Genomic DNA, 18,748 nt, shown 5'->3' on the forward strand with positions numbered 1-18,748 from the left:
CGCGCCGCCACCGGGCCGCTGTGCGCACCCCTCTGGCCCGCCAACTTCCCCAGAGTAAGTAGACACACTGCTGGCTGGCTTCAGGGGCCGGCGCTGGACCCGCCAGCAGAGTTGGGGACAGAGCATGTTTGCGACTATTTGGACAGTAGGTCTAAGTGTGTCAGTGTGAGTGCCAATGGGCAGGAGTGTGTGTGAGCCAGTGTGCTAGCATGTGGAACTTTCTAGCCTTGTCCCACAGTGTGAGTGTGGGTGGCAGAGTTGTCAGTGTGTGGGGGGACTGGCAGGGAGGGGACTGGAGTGTGCCCGCAGGTGGCATGTGTCTGTGGCCGGCAGCCCTGTGTGGGCCGTGTCCGCTGCCCTGGAAGTGCTCTCAGGTGTGTGGGAGGAAGGCTCCCTGCAGGCTGAGCCAGTGCAGTGTAGATGGAGAGGTGTGTGTGTGTGTGTGTGTGTGTGTGTGTGTGTGTGTGTGTGAGAGAGAGAGAGAGAGAGAGAGAGAGAGAGAGAGAGAGCGCGAGCCGGGGCTGGCAGGAGCTGGGGGTAAGGAGTGTTATCTGAACTCAGACTTTCTAGGGCGACCTGACTTGTCCCTACCTGGGCTGTCTTTTCTGTGGGTCATCTGGCTTTGGTTTCTCAGGACTGAGCTGGGCAAGAGCTCAGAGCCTTCACCCAGCACTACAGTGACCTCAGCTGGCTGGCCGGGGTGGGGAGACAGCTTGGGGGAACCCACTGTTACACCAGAAGAGGCAGGAGGAAACGGAGAGGGGCTGAGCAGACCCAGTCATGCCCACCCGCACACACTCACAGGACACCCACACGCACAGCTGCTCCTGTGTACAGACAGGCCTGCCCACACACTGCCGTCTGCATTTCCTCCCAGGACATCCATGCAAACATTCACGTACTTCCAATGTGTACAACTGCAGGCAAGGACAGATAGGCCACAGGCACCCACATGTGTAAAACATGCATATATGAACCCCTGGTTAGACCCCCTCTCAGCCTGCAGCCCCCCTTTCAGGCCCCCATTAGCCTCTATATGGCACGTTGGGCAACGCACTCAAGAAACTGGCCTTGGTAGGGAATATCTTAAGTCGGGGCTTTGGCTGGGGGTCAGGGCAGAGGGTGACAGAGTGCCTTTGGGGTGTCCCATTTGACCTGGAACGGAGGCTGCCGTGGAGCCTGGGGTCTTAGGGTCTGGGCTTTAGAAGTAGCTTTTGCTGCCTTCCAAGTGAAAAGGCCAGTCTTGCAGGGCTGGGGTGGAGCTCACACCTGTAATTTGCTCCAGGCTCTGGTTTATACTCTGGGCCCCGCTGCAGCAGACAAGCAGTGTGGTCCTTCTGTGTGTGGGCTGGGGCCTGAGCAGCCCGGTGCCAGGGAGGAGCAGTGAGTTGAGCTGGGCTGATTCCTTCTCTTCTTTGGTTTCAATCAACACTATTTTGGGTCTCCCATCTGCAGGTGAGGATGGAGGAGCTGGCCTTTGCTTTGCTCCTTACTCCTCTCTCTCCCGTTCCTTTACAGAATTTGTTCTCCTCACCTCCTTTCCCTGGGGACTCCCGGGGACACACGAAACAGTGCTCAGAAGAGTAGGTGCCCTCAGCTATCAGCTGGTTGTTGTTGTTGTCATTATTATTGCTTCTAGACCTCTCCATCCTGGCCATTCCCGATGGACAGGCTTCAGTGAGGCAGCCAGACTAACTGCGCTCCTTCAGTTGGGAAGTTAGAAGATGACATTGACTTTCTCTTCCTTAGTGTTTATGATTTGGTTGGAGGAGTGCCTGAGCTCTCCCGCCATCAACTTCCCTTGTGCAGGGGAGCAGATGGGTGTCAGCCATTTCCTGAGGGGTTGCTGGGATCTACCTGCACCTGGCCTGGTCCCTGCCTGACCTTGGGGATGGTTGAACAGGCAGGCTGTGCTTTGCCTGGTAGCCTTCTTGCAGAGTAAAGATAGGGGTGAGGGGTGGGAGGCGGAATTCCCTAGATCTCTCCTTTGTGGGGGTCCCCAACAACTTTAGGACTCCGGAAAGGCTCCAGAAAACTGGAGGAGTCATGGTGACTCAGTCTCAGGCGGTTCCCCCATTCTTTATTTCAGAGCAACAATAGGAATCAGAGAGCATCAAGGACAACCCCACTAAGTTATCGTAGTTCCAGTTTAAAGAAGAGAAATCAGACAACAGAGTAACAATAATAACAGCCACCATTTGTCGAACCTTTAATATATGCTTTATTTCATTTACTTTTCATAACAACTTTGTTAGGTCAGTAGTCCTTTACCCCCTTTTTTTTCCTGACAAGGAAATTAAGGCTTAGAAAGCCCAAGGGATTTCTACAGGTTTGTGGGACTCCTAGGCTGTTGATATAATCTGTGTATTTCCCTTTTTACTCTGGCTGCTAGGAAGCTCTTTGTCTATCATATTGCTCCATTCTAGTAACTGTTATTTCAAATCTTGGCTTCGACTTTTAATTTCTGCTTAAACAACTTTATAGTATTCACATTTTTAACTGTAAACTCCCACATCTTTTGTAGAGAGAGATTAGAATAAGTGAATGAACAACCAGCAATTGAGCATTCCCTTGGTCTCTGAGGATGGGAACCATATTGCATGGATTTTTTTTTTTTTGGAACATCCCCAATTTCAAATATTTTATATGGTTTTCAAACCATATGTCTCAGTTTTGGCTTCGGTATCTTTGGACTCCGCTTTGTGACCATGTCTTAGAGCTTTTCTTTCTAGCGGCTCTGAGAGATAAAGCCCATCTCTGTTCTGGCCCAGACAATGGGGATTGTTGGGAATGAACTGGGCCATTGATAAATGCCCCTGCTCTGCGTGCTTCAGCTGCCAGCTCTTCCCTGACTCAAAAGCGTGAGTGTGTGGGTTCCTGAAGGAGTTTGACCCCTGCCCCAAGCCTGGCCCTGGCCCCATCACCACCCCTTCCTCATGTGACCTCGCCTAGGCCCAGGGCTCTGCTGGGAGGTCTGTGTCTCTTGGACCTCAGCTCTGCCTCCCCCTGGGCCACTCAGTGTCTGAGCAGGGATGGCCCTTCTGGAACCGAAGCTTCTTAGGACAAGGAGCGTGGGCTTTTCTGCCCCCTCCCCTGGATCTGTGAGGCCATTGAGTCGTGCTCACTTCTTTCTCCTTCCTCATGAGGGGTCTCAAGTCTCCCAAGTGGTTCTAACCACATTGCAAAATGGGGGAAACTTTGAACTAATTCACTCCAAGACTGATTCTCTTACCCTACCCAAGGCTAGTAATGTTTGGAAAGGGGAGCAGTGGGTGGCGGGGAGCGGGGGCAATGTTTAGCACTAAAGAATCCTTAGAAGGACCCTGATGGTGGGTTTTTAGGCATCGTGTTGAGATTCTGCTTCTCAGTAAGCAAGATGTCACTCCACACTGGTGGCTGTTGCTTACAATCAAGACTAATCCTTCCAAAAGCTACCAAGTGGGACGGAGGACTCTTTGGCCTGAGGCTCTGGGGAATGCCTGGCACTGGGTGATGTGCTGGTGGGTTAGTGTGGGCAAGCTGTTTGTTCCTTCTCAGGCAAACGTCATCTCAGAAAGGTAAGACAAAGACTTGATTGCATCTCTGCGGAGGACCCTGGTTGTTCCCTGGACTTTAATCTTAGTCAAGTAAAAACAGGCGTACAATTCAGTAAGATCATATTGGGTGGGACGGTCAAGAACTTTGGTGGGGAAGTCTCACTCATGGTTATTCACGCTTATTTAGTGCCGGTTAAGGCCAACCTTTCTGATAGGTTATTTGCACCTGTCACTTTAGGAAACCTCTGATGAGCCCTGTGAGACAGGTGCTGCTTGTAAAGACAGGGAAAGATGATTTGCTTAGGGTCAGAGCCAGGCCTGAATGTCAGCTGATCACTCCCCCAGTACAAAGGCCTTAAAAGCAGGGGAATCCGCCCCCTTGGGCCACCTGGAGTTCTAAGGGCCTGGCTTCTCTGACCCAGGACCTGAAGGTCATCAGCATCATTGGTCTTTCCAGCCTGTGCCAGAGACTGCTGGTCTGTGGGAAGCAGGGATGGAGGAGTGGGGAAGGACTCCTGGGCTGGTAGGGATTGCCCCCTCTCCCACCCCTCCCCCGCCTAGGGGTGGGCAACACTGGGCTTCTGGGGCTTCACTCCCCCCCCCCCCCCCCCCCCCGCAAAAAAAAACAACAAAAAACATTATCACCTAGAGAGGAAATTAATTGGATCATATTTTTTCCAGGGCAGAATTTTATTTTTCGCCCAGACTCCGTGATGCAGCCAGCCAGGCCTCCCTCCCCCAGCTCCAGGGTCCCCTCAGTGCCAAGCCCTGGGGGAGTCCTAGATCCTCTGAAGAACGTCTCTGGGCAAACCAGACTCCGTTTGGCGTGATGCAGTGTCTGTGAGCGTCAGCAGTTTGGCTGGATAATTGTGTATAGTGTTCACTTTCTGCTGGAGAAATGGAGGTTTTGTCTTACAACCCAAATATCCTGGGTTTGGAAACCATGCGAAATGAAGCCTGTGGTCTGGGGGTGTGGGCCGCCTTGTGGGCCTGTGTGTGGTGCTGGTTTAAAAGATACTGTTGAGGATGATTGACTCAGGCCTCTCATGTCCTCCGATGGAGGGTCAGACGTGGGCCTCCATATTGCAGTGTGCAGAGAAAAGGGCATGGGCTTTGCAGTCAGACGGAGTGGACATGGAGCCTTAGTTTCCTTGTCTGTAAAATGGGGTTCCTTACAATGCAATGGTGATGCTAGAAACAGCAAGTTTATTCGAAGCCTAGAGTCTGACATAGACTAGGCCAGTGATGGCGAACCTATGACACGCGTATCAGAGGTGACATGCGAACTCATTTTTTTGGTTGATTTTTCTTTGTTAAATGGCATTTAAATATATAAAACAAATATCAAAAATATAAGTCTTTGTTTTACTCTGGTTGCAAATATCAAAAAATTTCTATATGTGACACGGCACCAGAGTTAAGTTAGGGTTTTTCAAAATGCTGACATGCTAAGCTCAAAAGGTTCGCCATCACTGGACTAGGCAAACCACAAATGGCATCTCCTTCCTTCTTTTCTCACCCACCTGCCTTTTTGGGAAAGAACTGCTAGGCAAGAGATCTGGATTTCAGCTATAGCTCAGCTCTGGCTACACTGTTACCTTATCCTCTCTGAACCTCACTTTCCTTGTGTGTAAAATAAGGGAAGAACTAATTTCCCTCACTCATCTGTATGTTTTGAAGCTAATGAAAGAGACTGAAGTCAGGGCTTCCTCCCTTGGAGGATGCAGAAAGTTCAGACACTGGTATTCATGCTGCAAATATTAATTGAGCCTCTGTGTTGTGCCAGGACCTGTGCAAAGCACTGGGCTACCAGTGAGTGGATAATCAGACCATGTGACAAGACAGGCTTGTAAACAAAGAGTGGCAGGCCTGTCTGTGGGACATGACCGTGGCAGGTCCTGGAGGTGTTGGGGTATCAGAAGAGGTGGTGTCATCTCCAACTGGGTAATCAGAGAGGCCTTCCTAGAGGTGAAAAGTCTTGGTCTGGATCTTGAAACATAATAAGAAGTTGCCAGGAAGATAAGAGAAGGTCATTCTAGGCCAAGAGGCCAGCACATGCTAAGGTACAGAAGTGTTGCCTAGTGTGATAAGCTGGGGAATTGTAAACAGTTAGTATGAATGGAGCTTGTAGTGTGTGTGGTCAGTGGTGACGAGAAATGAGATGAAAGATGCTACAAAGGGTTTTCAGTGGATGTTGGGCCTTGAAGGCTGTGCTGAGGTGTTTGGATTTTTCTCATGATTGTTATGAACAGCCACTGAGGTATTTTAAGCAGGTCGTGGTTGGATATGGGCTCAGCAAACATAGAAACATAATACTCTCGACAATAAAGATGAAAAAGAAACCTGAAAAAAAATAAAGTGAAGAATCCCCTTTAAAAAAAACCCCTAAAAAACATAAACACAAACCATTTTTATGTTTCTTTTAATTTTGATATCAGACCAAATTGATGAAAAGTTGCAAGACTGGTAAGAGAAATCCTTCTTTATCCCTATCCCTTAGTCACTTATAGAATGTTCCACTTTCTTTATTATTTTCATTGCCTTTCTCTCCAATGATTTAAAAATATATTATCTTTATTTTTATGTAATTTATATTTGTTGTTCATGCATTTTTATATTTACTGTTTTTATATGTACATATAACTATATATAAAATGTTCATATTTCTAATTAATTGAAGAGTAAATTGGAGATGTGGTGCCTCTTCACCCCTAAATACTCAGTGTGCATTTCCTTAAAAGCATGCATTCTTACCACAGCACAATTCTGTCCCAACAATGTCTTTATAGCTCTCCCACCTCCCTCACCCCATTCAGGATCCAATCCACAGATTGCATTTAATTGTCATGTCTCTTCAGTTTCCTTTAATCCAGAGCAAATCTTTTGCTTTAGCTTTCATGACCTTTATGTTTTTGAATCATACAGGCCAGTTATTATGTTGAGTATCCCTCGATTTGGGTTTATCTGATGGTTCTGCATGATTCGATTCAGGCTATGCTTTTTGGGCAGGAATACCACTGAAGGGAGGTTATCATATCAGCAAGCACAGAATGTGGGCATCATCCCAGTGCTGGCAATAGAAGCCTTCATCACTGGCTTAAGGTGATGCTCACCAGTTTCTCCACTGTGGAATTGCTATATTCCCCTTTGTATTTAACATATAATTTGTGGAAAGATACTTTGAGATTATGGAAATATCCTGTTCCTCATCAAAACTTTGCTCACTAATTTTACCATCATTGATACTTTTGGGTCCATAATTTCTTTTGTATTACTTAGTTGGAATTCTACTGTAAGAAAGAACTTTTCCCCTTCCTTTTCTTTCTTTCTCTCCTTCCTTCCTTCCTTTTTTTCTTTCTTTCTCTTTCTCTCCTTCCTTTCTTCCTATAGACTCATGTATTCTTAATTTATTTATGCAGTATATTATAATCAATTAATACATTTTATTTTGATGTTCAAATTGTCCCAGATTTGATAGTGGGAGGCTCTACAAACTGGCCTCTTTTTCTTTAAAAAATATTTTTATTGACTTCAGAGAGGAAGGGAGAGGGAGAGAGAGATAGAAACATCAATGATGAGAATCATCGGTTGGCTGCCTTGTGCATGCTCCCTACTGGGGCTTGAGCTCGTAACCCGGGCATGTGCCCTGTCAGGGAATTGAACAGTGATCTCCAGGTTCATAGGTCAATACTGTACCATTGACCCACCCTGGGGGAGTCCTAGATCCTCTGAAGACAGAGGCTTGGCCTGTTCTCATGATTTTCTAAGCACTTGCTTACTATCTGCTATAGCAGGATGTCCCAGGCTCATGTTATTCTTTCCTTGCTCCAGCCCTGGAATTAGCCGTATCTCCAAGGAGCCCAGGTTCCTTTTTGTGGAGAATGGTGTTTCGAAACCAAGCTCTGGGGCTACATGTGTTCCTTGTTTTGGGTGTGCCATTGCTTCTATGCCCTCTTAGCAGATGGAGCTGGACATATCTGTATATGCCCATATTTATTTCTATAATAAAAACACAACACATTATCATATGTTTTCAGAAAGTAAAAACCCCAAGTGACTGAGATAGAGAGTAATAGGGTAAAGGTACTTTAGATTGGGTAGTCAGGAAGGGCTTCTTGGAGGAGGTGGCATTTAGAAAGACCTACAGTGTGGAATATATGATTTGGAAGGAGAAAGAGCCTGGAGATTATTTTAATTATCCAGATGATAATTATAAGCACCTGAATTAAGACAGAATGGAGAGGAAGTAGTATTAGGTGTCTGATTGAATACAGAAAGTCCGGGAGACAATGGATTCAAGGAGACTTCCAGATCGACCTTTCAAAGGCCTCTCACACTCAGCATGTCCAAACAGAATTTCTGCATGGTCCAGCAGCACTATCCTATTCCTATGTGCTCCTCCTCAGGTATTTAATTTCTCACTGAATGGCTTTTTCATTTAAGCAGCTGCACAAGTCAGAGAGAGATGGCGATCATCCTCAACACCTCTATCCCTCAAAAGCCCATATTCAATCCATCACCAAGTCTGATCAATGTTCTTTCTTTTAAATTTTTCAATTACAGTTGACATTTAATATTATCTTATATTAGTTTCAGGTGTACACAGTGGTTAGACATTTATATAATTTACTAAGTGGTTTCCCCCATAAGTCTAGTACTGCTTGATGTTCTCTTGTAAATCTTCTCAAATCCATCACTTCTCCATCTTCATCAGCATCACTCTAGTTCAGTGATGGCGAACCTTTTGAGCTCAGCGTGTCAGCATTTTGAAAAACCCTAACTTAACTCTGGTGCCGTGTCACATATAGAAATTTTTTGATATTTGCAACCATAGTAAAACAAAGACTTACATTTTTATATTTATTTTTATATATTTAAATGCCATTTAACAAAGAAAAATCAACCAAAAAAAATGAGTTCGAGAGTCACCTCTGACACGCGTGTCATAGGTTCGCCATCACTGCGTCTAGTTCAAGGCACCATTTTCATCTTTCTGGGGTACCGCAGGAGTCTCCTAACTGGTCCCCCTATATCCAGGCTGCCTCCTTCCAGTTTGTTCTGCACTCTGTGTATTTCAAAACATAACTTGTCATGTCATTTTCTTCCTTAAAAATGCTTCAAGTGCTTCATATTTATCCTAACTCTTTAGTAAGTCCTGCAAGTGTGTCTGACCCGTGCTGTCATCGTGTACACCCCCCTGCCCAGCTCTCCCCTGGCTCTCTCTTCATTCACACTGGCCTTGTCTCAGTCCCTTGGGCTTGTAATGTTCCCTCCTGCCATAGGCTTTTGCATTTGCAGTTTCTCTGCCTACAACACTCTTATATTTTTGCCTAAGGAATTCCTTCTTATCACCCAGATCACAGCTCAATTGTCACTTCCTTGACCTCAATAATTAGGTCAAATCCTATTTTATAAAGCTTTAAAACACCACATTCCTCCTTCAAGGATTTATTATAATTGCAAGTTTACATTTATTTGCAATTATTATGTGATAATTAATGCTTGTTTTGCCTATTTGATATTGAACTCCACGAGGTCTGGGACCATATCTGGTTTTGCTTATTACTTTGTCCTAGCAAGGTAGCATGTTGTTGATGCATGCCACAGATATTTGTTGGATAAATGAATGAATGAACTTTTATCAGCAGAGCAACCAGATAGATGGTGGTGCCATTCAGTAGAATAAAAATTCTAAAGGAGTAATAGGAAGATAATTCACTGTAGAACATGCTACTTTTGAGGTGCCTCTCAGACACATGTTTGACTCCCAAAGTGCTTGCCATCTTCTGGGCAAACAAATTAGAATGTCATTCAGAGCTTTGGGGGGACTGGTGATAAGGGACATCTAATTCCTGGATGATTCTAAGGAGCTCTCTTGAAGGAGATAGCTAAGTCACAGGGCACCCCTGAGCTATGGCTTCTCCACCATCCCCTCTGATTTGTAGAGGATATAGGACGTTTGAGGGGCCTTCAGTGGTTTTGAATTGGCTCCTTGGCTACTTTATGAAGGATCTTTACAAACCCTTATGAAGGCTCCTTGGACCTCAAGAGTTACTTGCATTGCATAATTCATATCAGTCAGGAGTTGTCAACCTCCTCCCCACCCCTACCCCACCCCTCCCAATCTTCATCACTAGACATAGGCCTAAAAAGGAATTCAGAGAGAGGGTCTTAGTAAGCCCAGTGAGCCATTCTTGCAAAAATGCCATTATCAGTAAGACAGAAATCCTATTCAGTTACTCTGGCTCACTCACTCTTACATTCCTCATTCACTCATTCAATTACCTATTTTGCCTTAGTCTCTTACCCATTTACCCAGCTAGCACCCACCTTTTCATCCACAAACAGGAATTTATGTTGGATTTATAGCAGAACTCAAGGCTGAGTCACCCTCACACCCCTCTCTCTCCCTCATCCCTCTTTCATATGGTCCTCCTAGCCCAGAGCCCAGGCGAGGAGACTGTTGAGGTGGGGAGTTGTCACTGTGCTGACTGAGTGCTGGGCCATGAGTGATTGCAGGGTGTTAACGGGAAGAGAGGGAGACTAGAAGCTGCCACACTGATTGCTCCTCTTATCTTGCCTTTTGCTTTCCTAGCTTCCTGTTCCCTCTTTTAGTGGTGATGAGAGCTGAGGAATTAGGCTCCCTGATCAGATAGACACAAGGCGGTAGCTGCAGAGGGGCTTGGGGTGCAGGCCCAAAGAGCAAAGAGAAAACAGCTCCCTCTGAGGCCCATCGTGGAAAAAAGGATGCGTTTGTTTTCTTCATTTTCTACTAGGATTGCACTTTGAACCCTGTGGAATTTGCCGGGAGGCTGGGGGAAGGGTGGGAGAATGGGATTTAAAAATGTGGCATTTAGAAACCAGTCAGTAGACTCATGCTGGCCCTGTCCCTCCAGAAGGGTTGTCATTTACAAAGAGCCCCCACCCCCCAAGAATGCATGCTGTCCATCTGTCACGACATCAGACAGGCTGGAATGGAGCAGACATAGGACAATGGCATCCACATCAGATAAGAGCATCTTGGAAAATTGCCCAAAGGTGCTAAGGATCTAAGTTACAGACCCATTCCCTCATTCCCTCCCTCCCTCATTCATTCAGCAGCTATCTATGTAGCACCTACTCTGTGCCATGCATTGTTCTAGGCACTGGAGATATAGCAGTGAGCAAAACTTGTGCCCTTGTAGAATTTGCTTTCTGGTGGGGGAAGACAGACAGTAAACAGGCTGATATACAGTGGTGCTGAGTGCTATAGAGAAATATAAAGAATGGTAAGGGGGTTTCAAGGGTGGGAGGGGGTTTGTACACTTATCCAGGGTCATGAGGGTCTCTCTGATTTGCAGATATTTAAACAGAGACCAGGAGGAAGTGAAAGAGGCATCTATGTCGATATTTGGGGGGAAGAGCAATCAAATAGAAGAAAAAAGGCAAAAGTCCCGAGGAAGGTTTGAGGAAGAGCATGAAGGCCAGTCAATATAACTGACGAGTTAAATGAGAGACAAATGAGTTGAGGTCAATGCAAAAATGGGGGCTAGATCATGAAGGCTCTTGCAGGTTATTTGGAGAACTTTGGCTTTTAATCTGAGTAATATGGGTAGACATTGGAGGTTTTGCTTCATGTAGCTTCTTTTTTTTGCTTGACTAGTAATGCTTTGAAGTTAATTAAAAAAAAAACAACAACCCAAAACACGCAAGTTACAAAAACAGAAGAGCAACTTACCAAACCTGACCTAACAAGCACCCATGAAGTTTCCCGAAGACCAGGTAGATTTCCTGTAAGTTGACCCAACTATCTGGAAGAAAATGACTAAAACTGTCTGCATTTATTACTTGATTAATAAAGCTTATTTTTATAAAAAATGCTCTGGCTGCTATGAAGATAATAGATTGTTGAGGGGGAGGACAGAAGATAAGTTAGGAGCCTATTATAGTAATGTAGGTGAAAGATAGCGGTAGATAGAACCAAAGTTCACTTATTTATTCATTTACCACCACTTTTTGTTCTACCCATTTCTATGCAACGTTGCCTCTGTGTGACACCCTGCCTGCATCACTATTCATCCATTCCCTGGGTCCTTCAGTGATCTGTCCAACTATCTTTACTGCCTTTGAACAAATCTTTACCTGCTACATGTAGAGCATTGTGCCAGATGCTGGTTGACTTGAGCATATTTTCTGGAACTTTGGCCCTAGCAGGGGAGACAGGATGCACCCATAGGAGGTCACCAGTCAGTTACAAAACCTAGTAGTCCCTTGAAGGCACAAGATGCATGGTGTCAGACCTTCAGTATTCTAGGTGCCCCGTGGTCTGAGGGTTGGGATAAGCTTCCAGGAAGAGGGTGAGTGAGGACAGCAAGCCAATCTTGAAGAATGGCAGGAAACTTGCCTTGAAGCTTGAACATAAAGGGACATTTTGGGATTACAGGATGGTAATGCCAGAAGAGGTGGGGTGGGCTGGAAGCAGGGTCTTAACACCAGGCTAAGGAGTTCAGACCTGAGTGGAGAGACACTGGGGAAACATAATAGCTATTCAAGATATTACAATGAGAGCTGTGTTTTAAGAGGCTGAAACTAACATTAGCATGAAGAGGGATAAGCTTGGAGTCAGGAGGCCAGCAAGAAGACAATTGCTCATGTAAGCCTTCTTGGCCTTATGGCCAATAGGGGCCCTGAGGTTGGTGGGACTGTTGGGGTGGCCCCCAGTTGCACACGGGGCCAGGATGCAATGATGTGGGAGACTAATGGCCAGCACATGCAGCAGGTGATTTGAGTGGCTGTCATCAGGACAAGCCCCATATGTCTCCTATAAAACCTGAGCAGCCTGGGTTCTGGGCAGAGCAGAAAGGAGTTGGAGCTGGCCTCTGGTCATGAATGACTCTGTTAGGACCTTCTGGGGAGGAGGGTGGGTCTTTGAATCATAGGAATATTAGAGTCAGATTAGGAGCTCATCTAATCCAGACTTCTCTTACAGAGGGGAAATTGGAATCCCAGCAAAAGCGCGTAAATTGTCCAAAGCCATATAGAGCACTTGTGGCAGAGAAAGGTTAAGCGTCTTATTTGTGCTCATGTTGGAGGAATTACTGTTTTATTTAATTATGTATTTACATATCTCTTTCAATGGAAGAGGAAATTCTAAGGAGAAAACTGTTTTAGTCATCTACTTCTCTGTCATCTAGCTGGGGCCTGATGCAGAACAGATGCCCTGTTGACCCAGACCAAGGCTGATGTTGGACTGGTCTCCCAGTGGGCCAGATGTGGGATCAGAAAGACTGCCTGTGGATGGGGCTAGAGCCCCGGCTCCTGATCCCTCATACAAATAATTTGTTTATACATTTCAGAATATTCATGGCCTGAGCTGTGACCATTTCTACCTCAGTTATACTCACAGCCCTTTGCAAAGGCTCACTAGGAGACAGGAAAACAAATGAGTAAAGGGGGCTGTTGCCACAAAGGTGCCTGCTTGAGAGGGAGAGGACCCCTGGGTGAGGACTGGCATGTCCTCTACCTTCCAGATTTCTGTTTTGGCTAAGGCAGTGGTTCTCAACCTTCCTAATGCCGCATCCCTTTAATACAGTTCCTCATGTTGTGGTGACCCCCAACCATAAAATTATTTTCGTTGCTACTTCATAACTGTAATTTTGCTTCTGTTATGGATCATAATGTAAATATCTGATATGCAGGATGTATTTTCATTGTTACAAATTGAACATAATTAAAGCATAGTGATTAATCACAAAAACAATATGAGCAGCTGGGATGCAAATTTTGAGCTTAAGTCCTGTGCTTGGTCTGGCCTGAGGCTGGGCCCTCAGGGACCTCACCAGACCCACTTATTTGCTCCCCTGCTGTCCTGACGAGCTGAAGGCTGCTTCTTTAAGAACAGGTCCTGTTCTCGTCCCAATATCATGCAGTGCTCTATGACCTAACAGCAGGATTTCACATGGAATTGTCCTTTGTCATGTCTCTATCCTTGCATTCAGGATCCTAGTGGGGAGGGCTGAGATGGAGATATTTTCCTGAAAAGTCAGAGGGATTTGGGCTGTAGCTCCTGCCCAGCCCAGGCCCCTGGTTCTGTATCAATGCTGCATAGGTAATTGCTTCTTAAGCTCTTTGTCAACATGTCCTGTTTGTCCTGTGTTTTGGAGTTGGCAGAGGGATTTGTAGCATTATAGACTAGGCCAGGTTGTGGACAGAACCTGAGAGAGAGAGAGAGAGAAAAGGAGGATTTGGGTTCAGGTCTGGGTTCAGCCACAAATTTGCTCTGTGACTTGGGCAAGTCATTTGTGCTCTCTCTGAGCCATAGTTTCCTTTGTCATAAACCACAGGATTGGAAAAGAAATTCCTGAGGACTTGTCCGCTGTCTTCCTATAACATTCGAGGTTTCTTGCTTACATTATGCTAATGGAATTTTGGTTAGGACTTTAACTTCCAGATTTCTGTTTTGGCTAAGGCAGTGGTTCTCAACCTTCCTAATGCCGAAATCCTTTCATACAGTTCCTCATGTTGTGGTGACCCCAAACCATAAAATTATTTTCGTTGCTACTTCATAACTGTAATTTTGCTACTGTTATGAATCGTAATGTAAATATCTGATATGCAGGATGTATTTTCATTGTTATAAATTGAACATAATTAAAGCATAGTGATTAATCACAAAAACAATATGTAATTAGATATGTGTTTTCCGATGGTCTTAGGCGACCCCTGTGAAAGGGTCATTCGACCCCCAAAGGGGTCGCGACCCACAGTTTGAGAACCGCTGGGCTAAGGGCTCATTTTTCACTTTGCCTGAAATTCCACCTTTATAGATTCATTTCTTTGGGTCTTTTCAGAGACTATTATTTCCCTAGGCCATGTTCCCTAATAAAATCCCTCTTATTTTTATGACCTTATATAGGAATACAAAGCAGTGTCATCTCCATTAGTATATTTCAGTCTTTTATTAAAAAATATATTTTTATTGATTCCAGAGAGGAAGGGAGAGGGAGAGAGAGATAGAAACATCAATTATGAGAAAGAATCATTGATGGTTGCCTCCTGCAAGCCCCCTACTAGGGATTAAGCCCACAACCTGGGCATGTGCCTTAACCAGGAATTGCGAACAGTGACCTCCTGGTTCATAGATCGATGCTCAACCACTGAGCAACACTGGCCGGGCTATATTTCAGTCTTTATAACAACCGTGCCAGGTAATCAAAGATATCGTATATCCAGTCTGCATATGAGTCACCCTTACATCCCAGGGACAAATCCCGCTTGATCATTCAAACCGAATTCAAACAGCACATTGAAAGGATTATATGCCAAGTCTTCTTAATTAAACTTCCATTTCTCATTTTCAGGAGCTTGCCCATCTGCTTGTCCTGGAGATGGGCTGGACTTTTCTCTGCAGAAGGGGGCTCTTAGAGCAACCCTGTTAGCAGTTTCTCTCTAGCTCAGACCAGTTAGGTCTTTGCTCTGGGGCAAGAGGGAGCCTCAGGGGCAGGAGTCTGTGGCAAGAAGGAACTCTCCCCTCATATGCCAGACAGGAGCAAAGGTGGGCATCTCCTGCCCCTCACCCAACTCACCTTCCGCTTCTGGTGTGGATGTGCATGTGCGCTCTGACTCTGTCTCCCTCTCACTGCCTCTCCTCTGCCATTAAGCAAGGGTCCTCATTTTCTTTGGTCTATTTTGGGGCTCGCTATTTAATTCTCTATGTTTATTCCAGGATCAATATCACATTGTATTTACTATTTGAAAATAAGTCAGGTTCTAGCAGGAAAGTCCCCTTAATTTCTTTTCCTTTTTGAGGAATAATTTGTTTTTACATTTCAGAACAACTCATCAGGTTGCAGGAAAGAAATCCTGTGGGGATTTGCCTGGGATTATATTGAATCTGCAGATGATTTTATTGTGGAATTAACATTTTCCTGCCAAAATACATGCAGTACTTCTTCATTTAATAATATTTTGTAATTTTCTCAATGAGGAACTTGCACAGGTTAAGATTCATTTTTATGTACCTTACCTACATGTTTTACTCTTGTTACATCCTCCCCTAAATTTCACTTTATGTTTGTGCTGGTGTCTAGGACTATATTGTACTTGACTTTTGCATATTCATTTCTTGCCAACTTTCTAAGCCCTTTTATAAATTAAAATTATTTATTTGTAGATACTTATGGGTTTTCTACATTGACAATGAGCGTGACTTGCTAGGTCGTGCTACAGTTTTATAAGAATTAAGGGAAGAAACCATGTCTGGGTAGACATAGCCCCATGAAGACTTGGCTTGCCCAGTGGACTGCAGGTTTGTGCTGGTGGACTCAGGCCTGGGCAGGGTGTGTGGCTTGGTGGGCACAGCTCCACTCACTTCCTTGTTTGGGAGCAATTGTGCACAGGCAGATGTGGTAGCCCTGTGGAAACTCATATCAACTGAAAATAATGACAATTTTGTTTCTTTTCATTCTTACGCATTTCATTTCCTTCCACACTAGCTAAGATCTGCAACACAATAATGAATAGACGTTGGGAGCTGAGCATTTTAATTTTATTTCTGATCTCACAGGAAATGCTTTCAACATGTCATCATTATGTATGTTGTCCTCTCTCTCTCTCTCTCTCTCTCTCTCTCTCTCTCTCTCTCTCCCTCCTGTAAATGCCCTTTAGTCAGTTTAAGGAAGGTCTCTTGTATTCCTAGTTTGCTAAAAGGTTTTGTTATAAATGGTTGTTGAATTTCATAAAATAATTTTTCTTCATCTATTGAATTGATCAAATGTTTTATTCTTTAGCCTACTAATGTAGTACGTTTCATTAATATATTTTCTAATGTTAAAACAGCCATGTATTTTTAGGCTAAACCCAACTTGGCCATGCTGTATTATCCCTTTCATGTGTAGCTGAATTTTGTTTACTAATATTTTAATATATTTTCATCTATGCTCATACGTGAGATTGGCCTATAAATTTCCTTCTTTGTGTTCTTGCTTAGTTTCAGTGTCAAAATTATGTCAGTCTCATAAAATGAATTAAAGTGTTTTTTCTTTTTTTCTCACTCTCTGAAAGAGTTTGGGTAAGTTTATCTTTCTTTTGAAAGATAGTAACTCACACTTTGTGCCTGGTGTTTCTCTTCTGGGAAGATGTTAAACTACTGCTTAATTTATTCATTGGTTCTAGGTCTATTTCTTCATGAGTCAACTTTGGCAAATTGTCTTTTTCTAGGACTTACCTAATTTATTTATGATTTCAATGATATTGATAATATTACTTTATCTCTGCTGCATTTATAGGAATAGACTCCTTTTCATTGTTAAACTTATTTGTGTTTCCTTTCCTTTTTTCTGATCTTGGAAGAAATTTATTTGTATTTTCAAAAACTAAGTTTAATTCTATTGATCATTTCATTTGTGTTTACATTTGTTTTGTTTTTGTTCTGTTTTGCTTAATGTTTGCTCCTATCTATTGTCTTATGCTATTTTCTTTGGAAATACTTTCCTCTTCATTATAAAATTTCTTATGTTGTTAGAAGGTAGACATTCTTCTAATTTTCAGATTTTCTAATTTATGGCTGTAATTTTTGCTATCAACTCTACACATCTGTACAGGATATGATTTTTATGTGTATTTTCATAATTATTCAGGTTTATTTTGTAATTTCTGTTTAAATATCTGCTTTGACCAATTATTTTTATGTTTAAAATATCCAAATATATGGGGGCATTTATATTGGGGTAGAAATTGCTATCTGTGGGGAATCAATCATTTGAAATTTGTTGAAGCTTGCTTTAAGATGTAGGCACTAGTCATTAAAAAATTTCATTAATCTTTGAAAAGAATGTGTAGTTCCAATAAGTTGAATGCAGTGATCTACTCATAAATATTAAATCTAACTTAACTGTGCCACTCAAATCTCCTATATCCTTACCAATAATTTTCCTGCTTAACCTATTAATTAATGACAAAATGTGTTGAAATATCATCTGTAATTCTAGATTTATTCATTTCTTGAAATTTTATCAGTTTTTGCTTTGTACAGATTAAGACTATATTATTGTTATTAGGTACATCCTCATTATTATGTCTTCTTGATGAGCTGAACTTTTTATTTTTATGTAGTGAATCTCTTTATCTTTATAATACTTATTATCTTAAAGTTTGTCTTATGTTTTTTGAATACATTAGCACCAGAATTCTTTAGCTTTAACTTTAAGCTATTTTGCTTTGTATTTTTTATTTTACAGAGATTTCTTATAGCCAACACATAGCACACTTTTTCTCTTCTCTAATGCATGCTCTGTAATCTTTGCTTACAATTGGCTAGGTTAGTTCATCTCCCCTTACTGTGATTACTATTATACTAGTACATTGATACTCCCGCCTCCACACTTGTTTCTTTCTTCTTTTTTTTATTACTTATTTATTTCCCCCACACTCCTACATATTTGAAGGTTAATGTCCATTTCTTTCTTTATGTGTATTCTTTTCATTGGATTCCCTAGATATTACAACCTTAAAAATAACCTAAAGTCCTGACCAGCGTGGCTCAGTTGGTTGGGCATTGGTCCCCAGTAGGAAGCATGCAGGAGGCCGTCAACTGATGTTTTGCTCTCACATCAATGTTTTTTTCTCTCTCCTTCTCCCTTCCTCTCATTCTAAAAAAAAAAAAAATCAATAAAAACATATTAAAAAATAAAGTTAATTTTCCTCCTCCCAAAGTGAAAGAAATTTAGAACACTTTAACTTACTTTAGTCATCCTCTTCTAAATTTACTTACAATATTTTAGATTTATCTTATTTCCTTATGCCACAAATGAAGTATAATAATTACTTCTTATAGTAAAGATTTGTTTGAATTTACTCACATAGTTACATGTAAGTATGCTTAGCATTCTTTCTTAGATCTCATACCTTCCATCTGTTTTTCTGCCTGATAGAAATCTTTTAGAATTCCCTTTACTGTTGGAATTTTAATTGTTTGAAGAGACTTTTATTTTATCCTTTTTAAAAAAATTGTCTAAAGTTTTACATATGTCTCCTTTTCCCCCACTTGACCCCCGCCGCCCCAGCCATTCCCACCCAGGGCAAGCCCCCACTGCCCCAGTGTCTGTGTCCATTGGTTATGCTAATGTGCATGCATACAAGTCCTTTGGTTGCTCTCTAACACCCCCATTCCCTGTCATTTGTCTCTGGATCTATTCTTGTTCATCAAATTATGTTGATCATTATATCCCACATAT

At 43.1% G+C, this 18,748-nt stretch overlaps 1 protein-coding gene across 2 annotated transcripts in view; it reads left to right on the forward strand.

Moving 5' to 3' along the window:
• Positions 1-6: 6 nt before the first annotated feature.
• INSC (inscuteable homolog (Drosophila)) overlaps positions 7-18,748 on the forward strand; it is a 121,539-nt gene continuing 102,797 nt past the window's right edge. The window contains exon 1 of one of the 2 annotated variants that reach the window (XM_014530965.1): positions 7-54. Coding sequence is in view for 1 of the 2 variants with exons in the window: in XM_014530964.1 (XP_014386450.1) it covers positions 125-145 (21 nt within the window). In the remaining variant the exon portion in view is untranslated. The other variant, XM_014530964.1, reaches the window with a different exon arrangement.

This window comes from Myotis brandtii, unplaced genomic scaffold, assembly GCF_000412655.1.
Source record: "Myotis brandtii unplaced genomic scaffold, ASM41265v1 scaffold782, whole genome shotgun sequence".
Classification (NCBI taxonomy): Eukaryota; Metazoa; Chordata; class Mammalia; order Chiroptera; family Vespertilionidae; genus Myotis; species Myotis brandtii.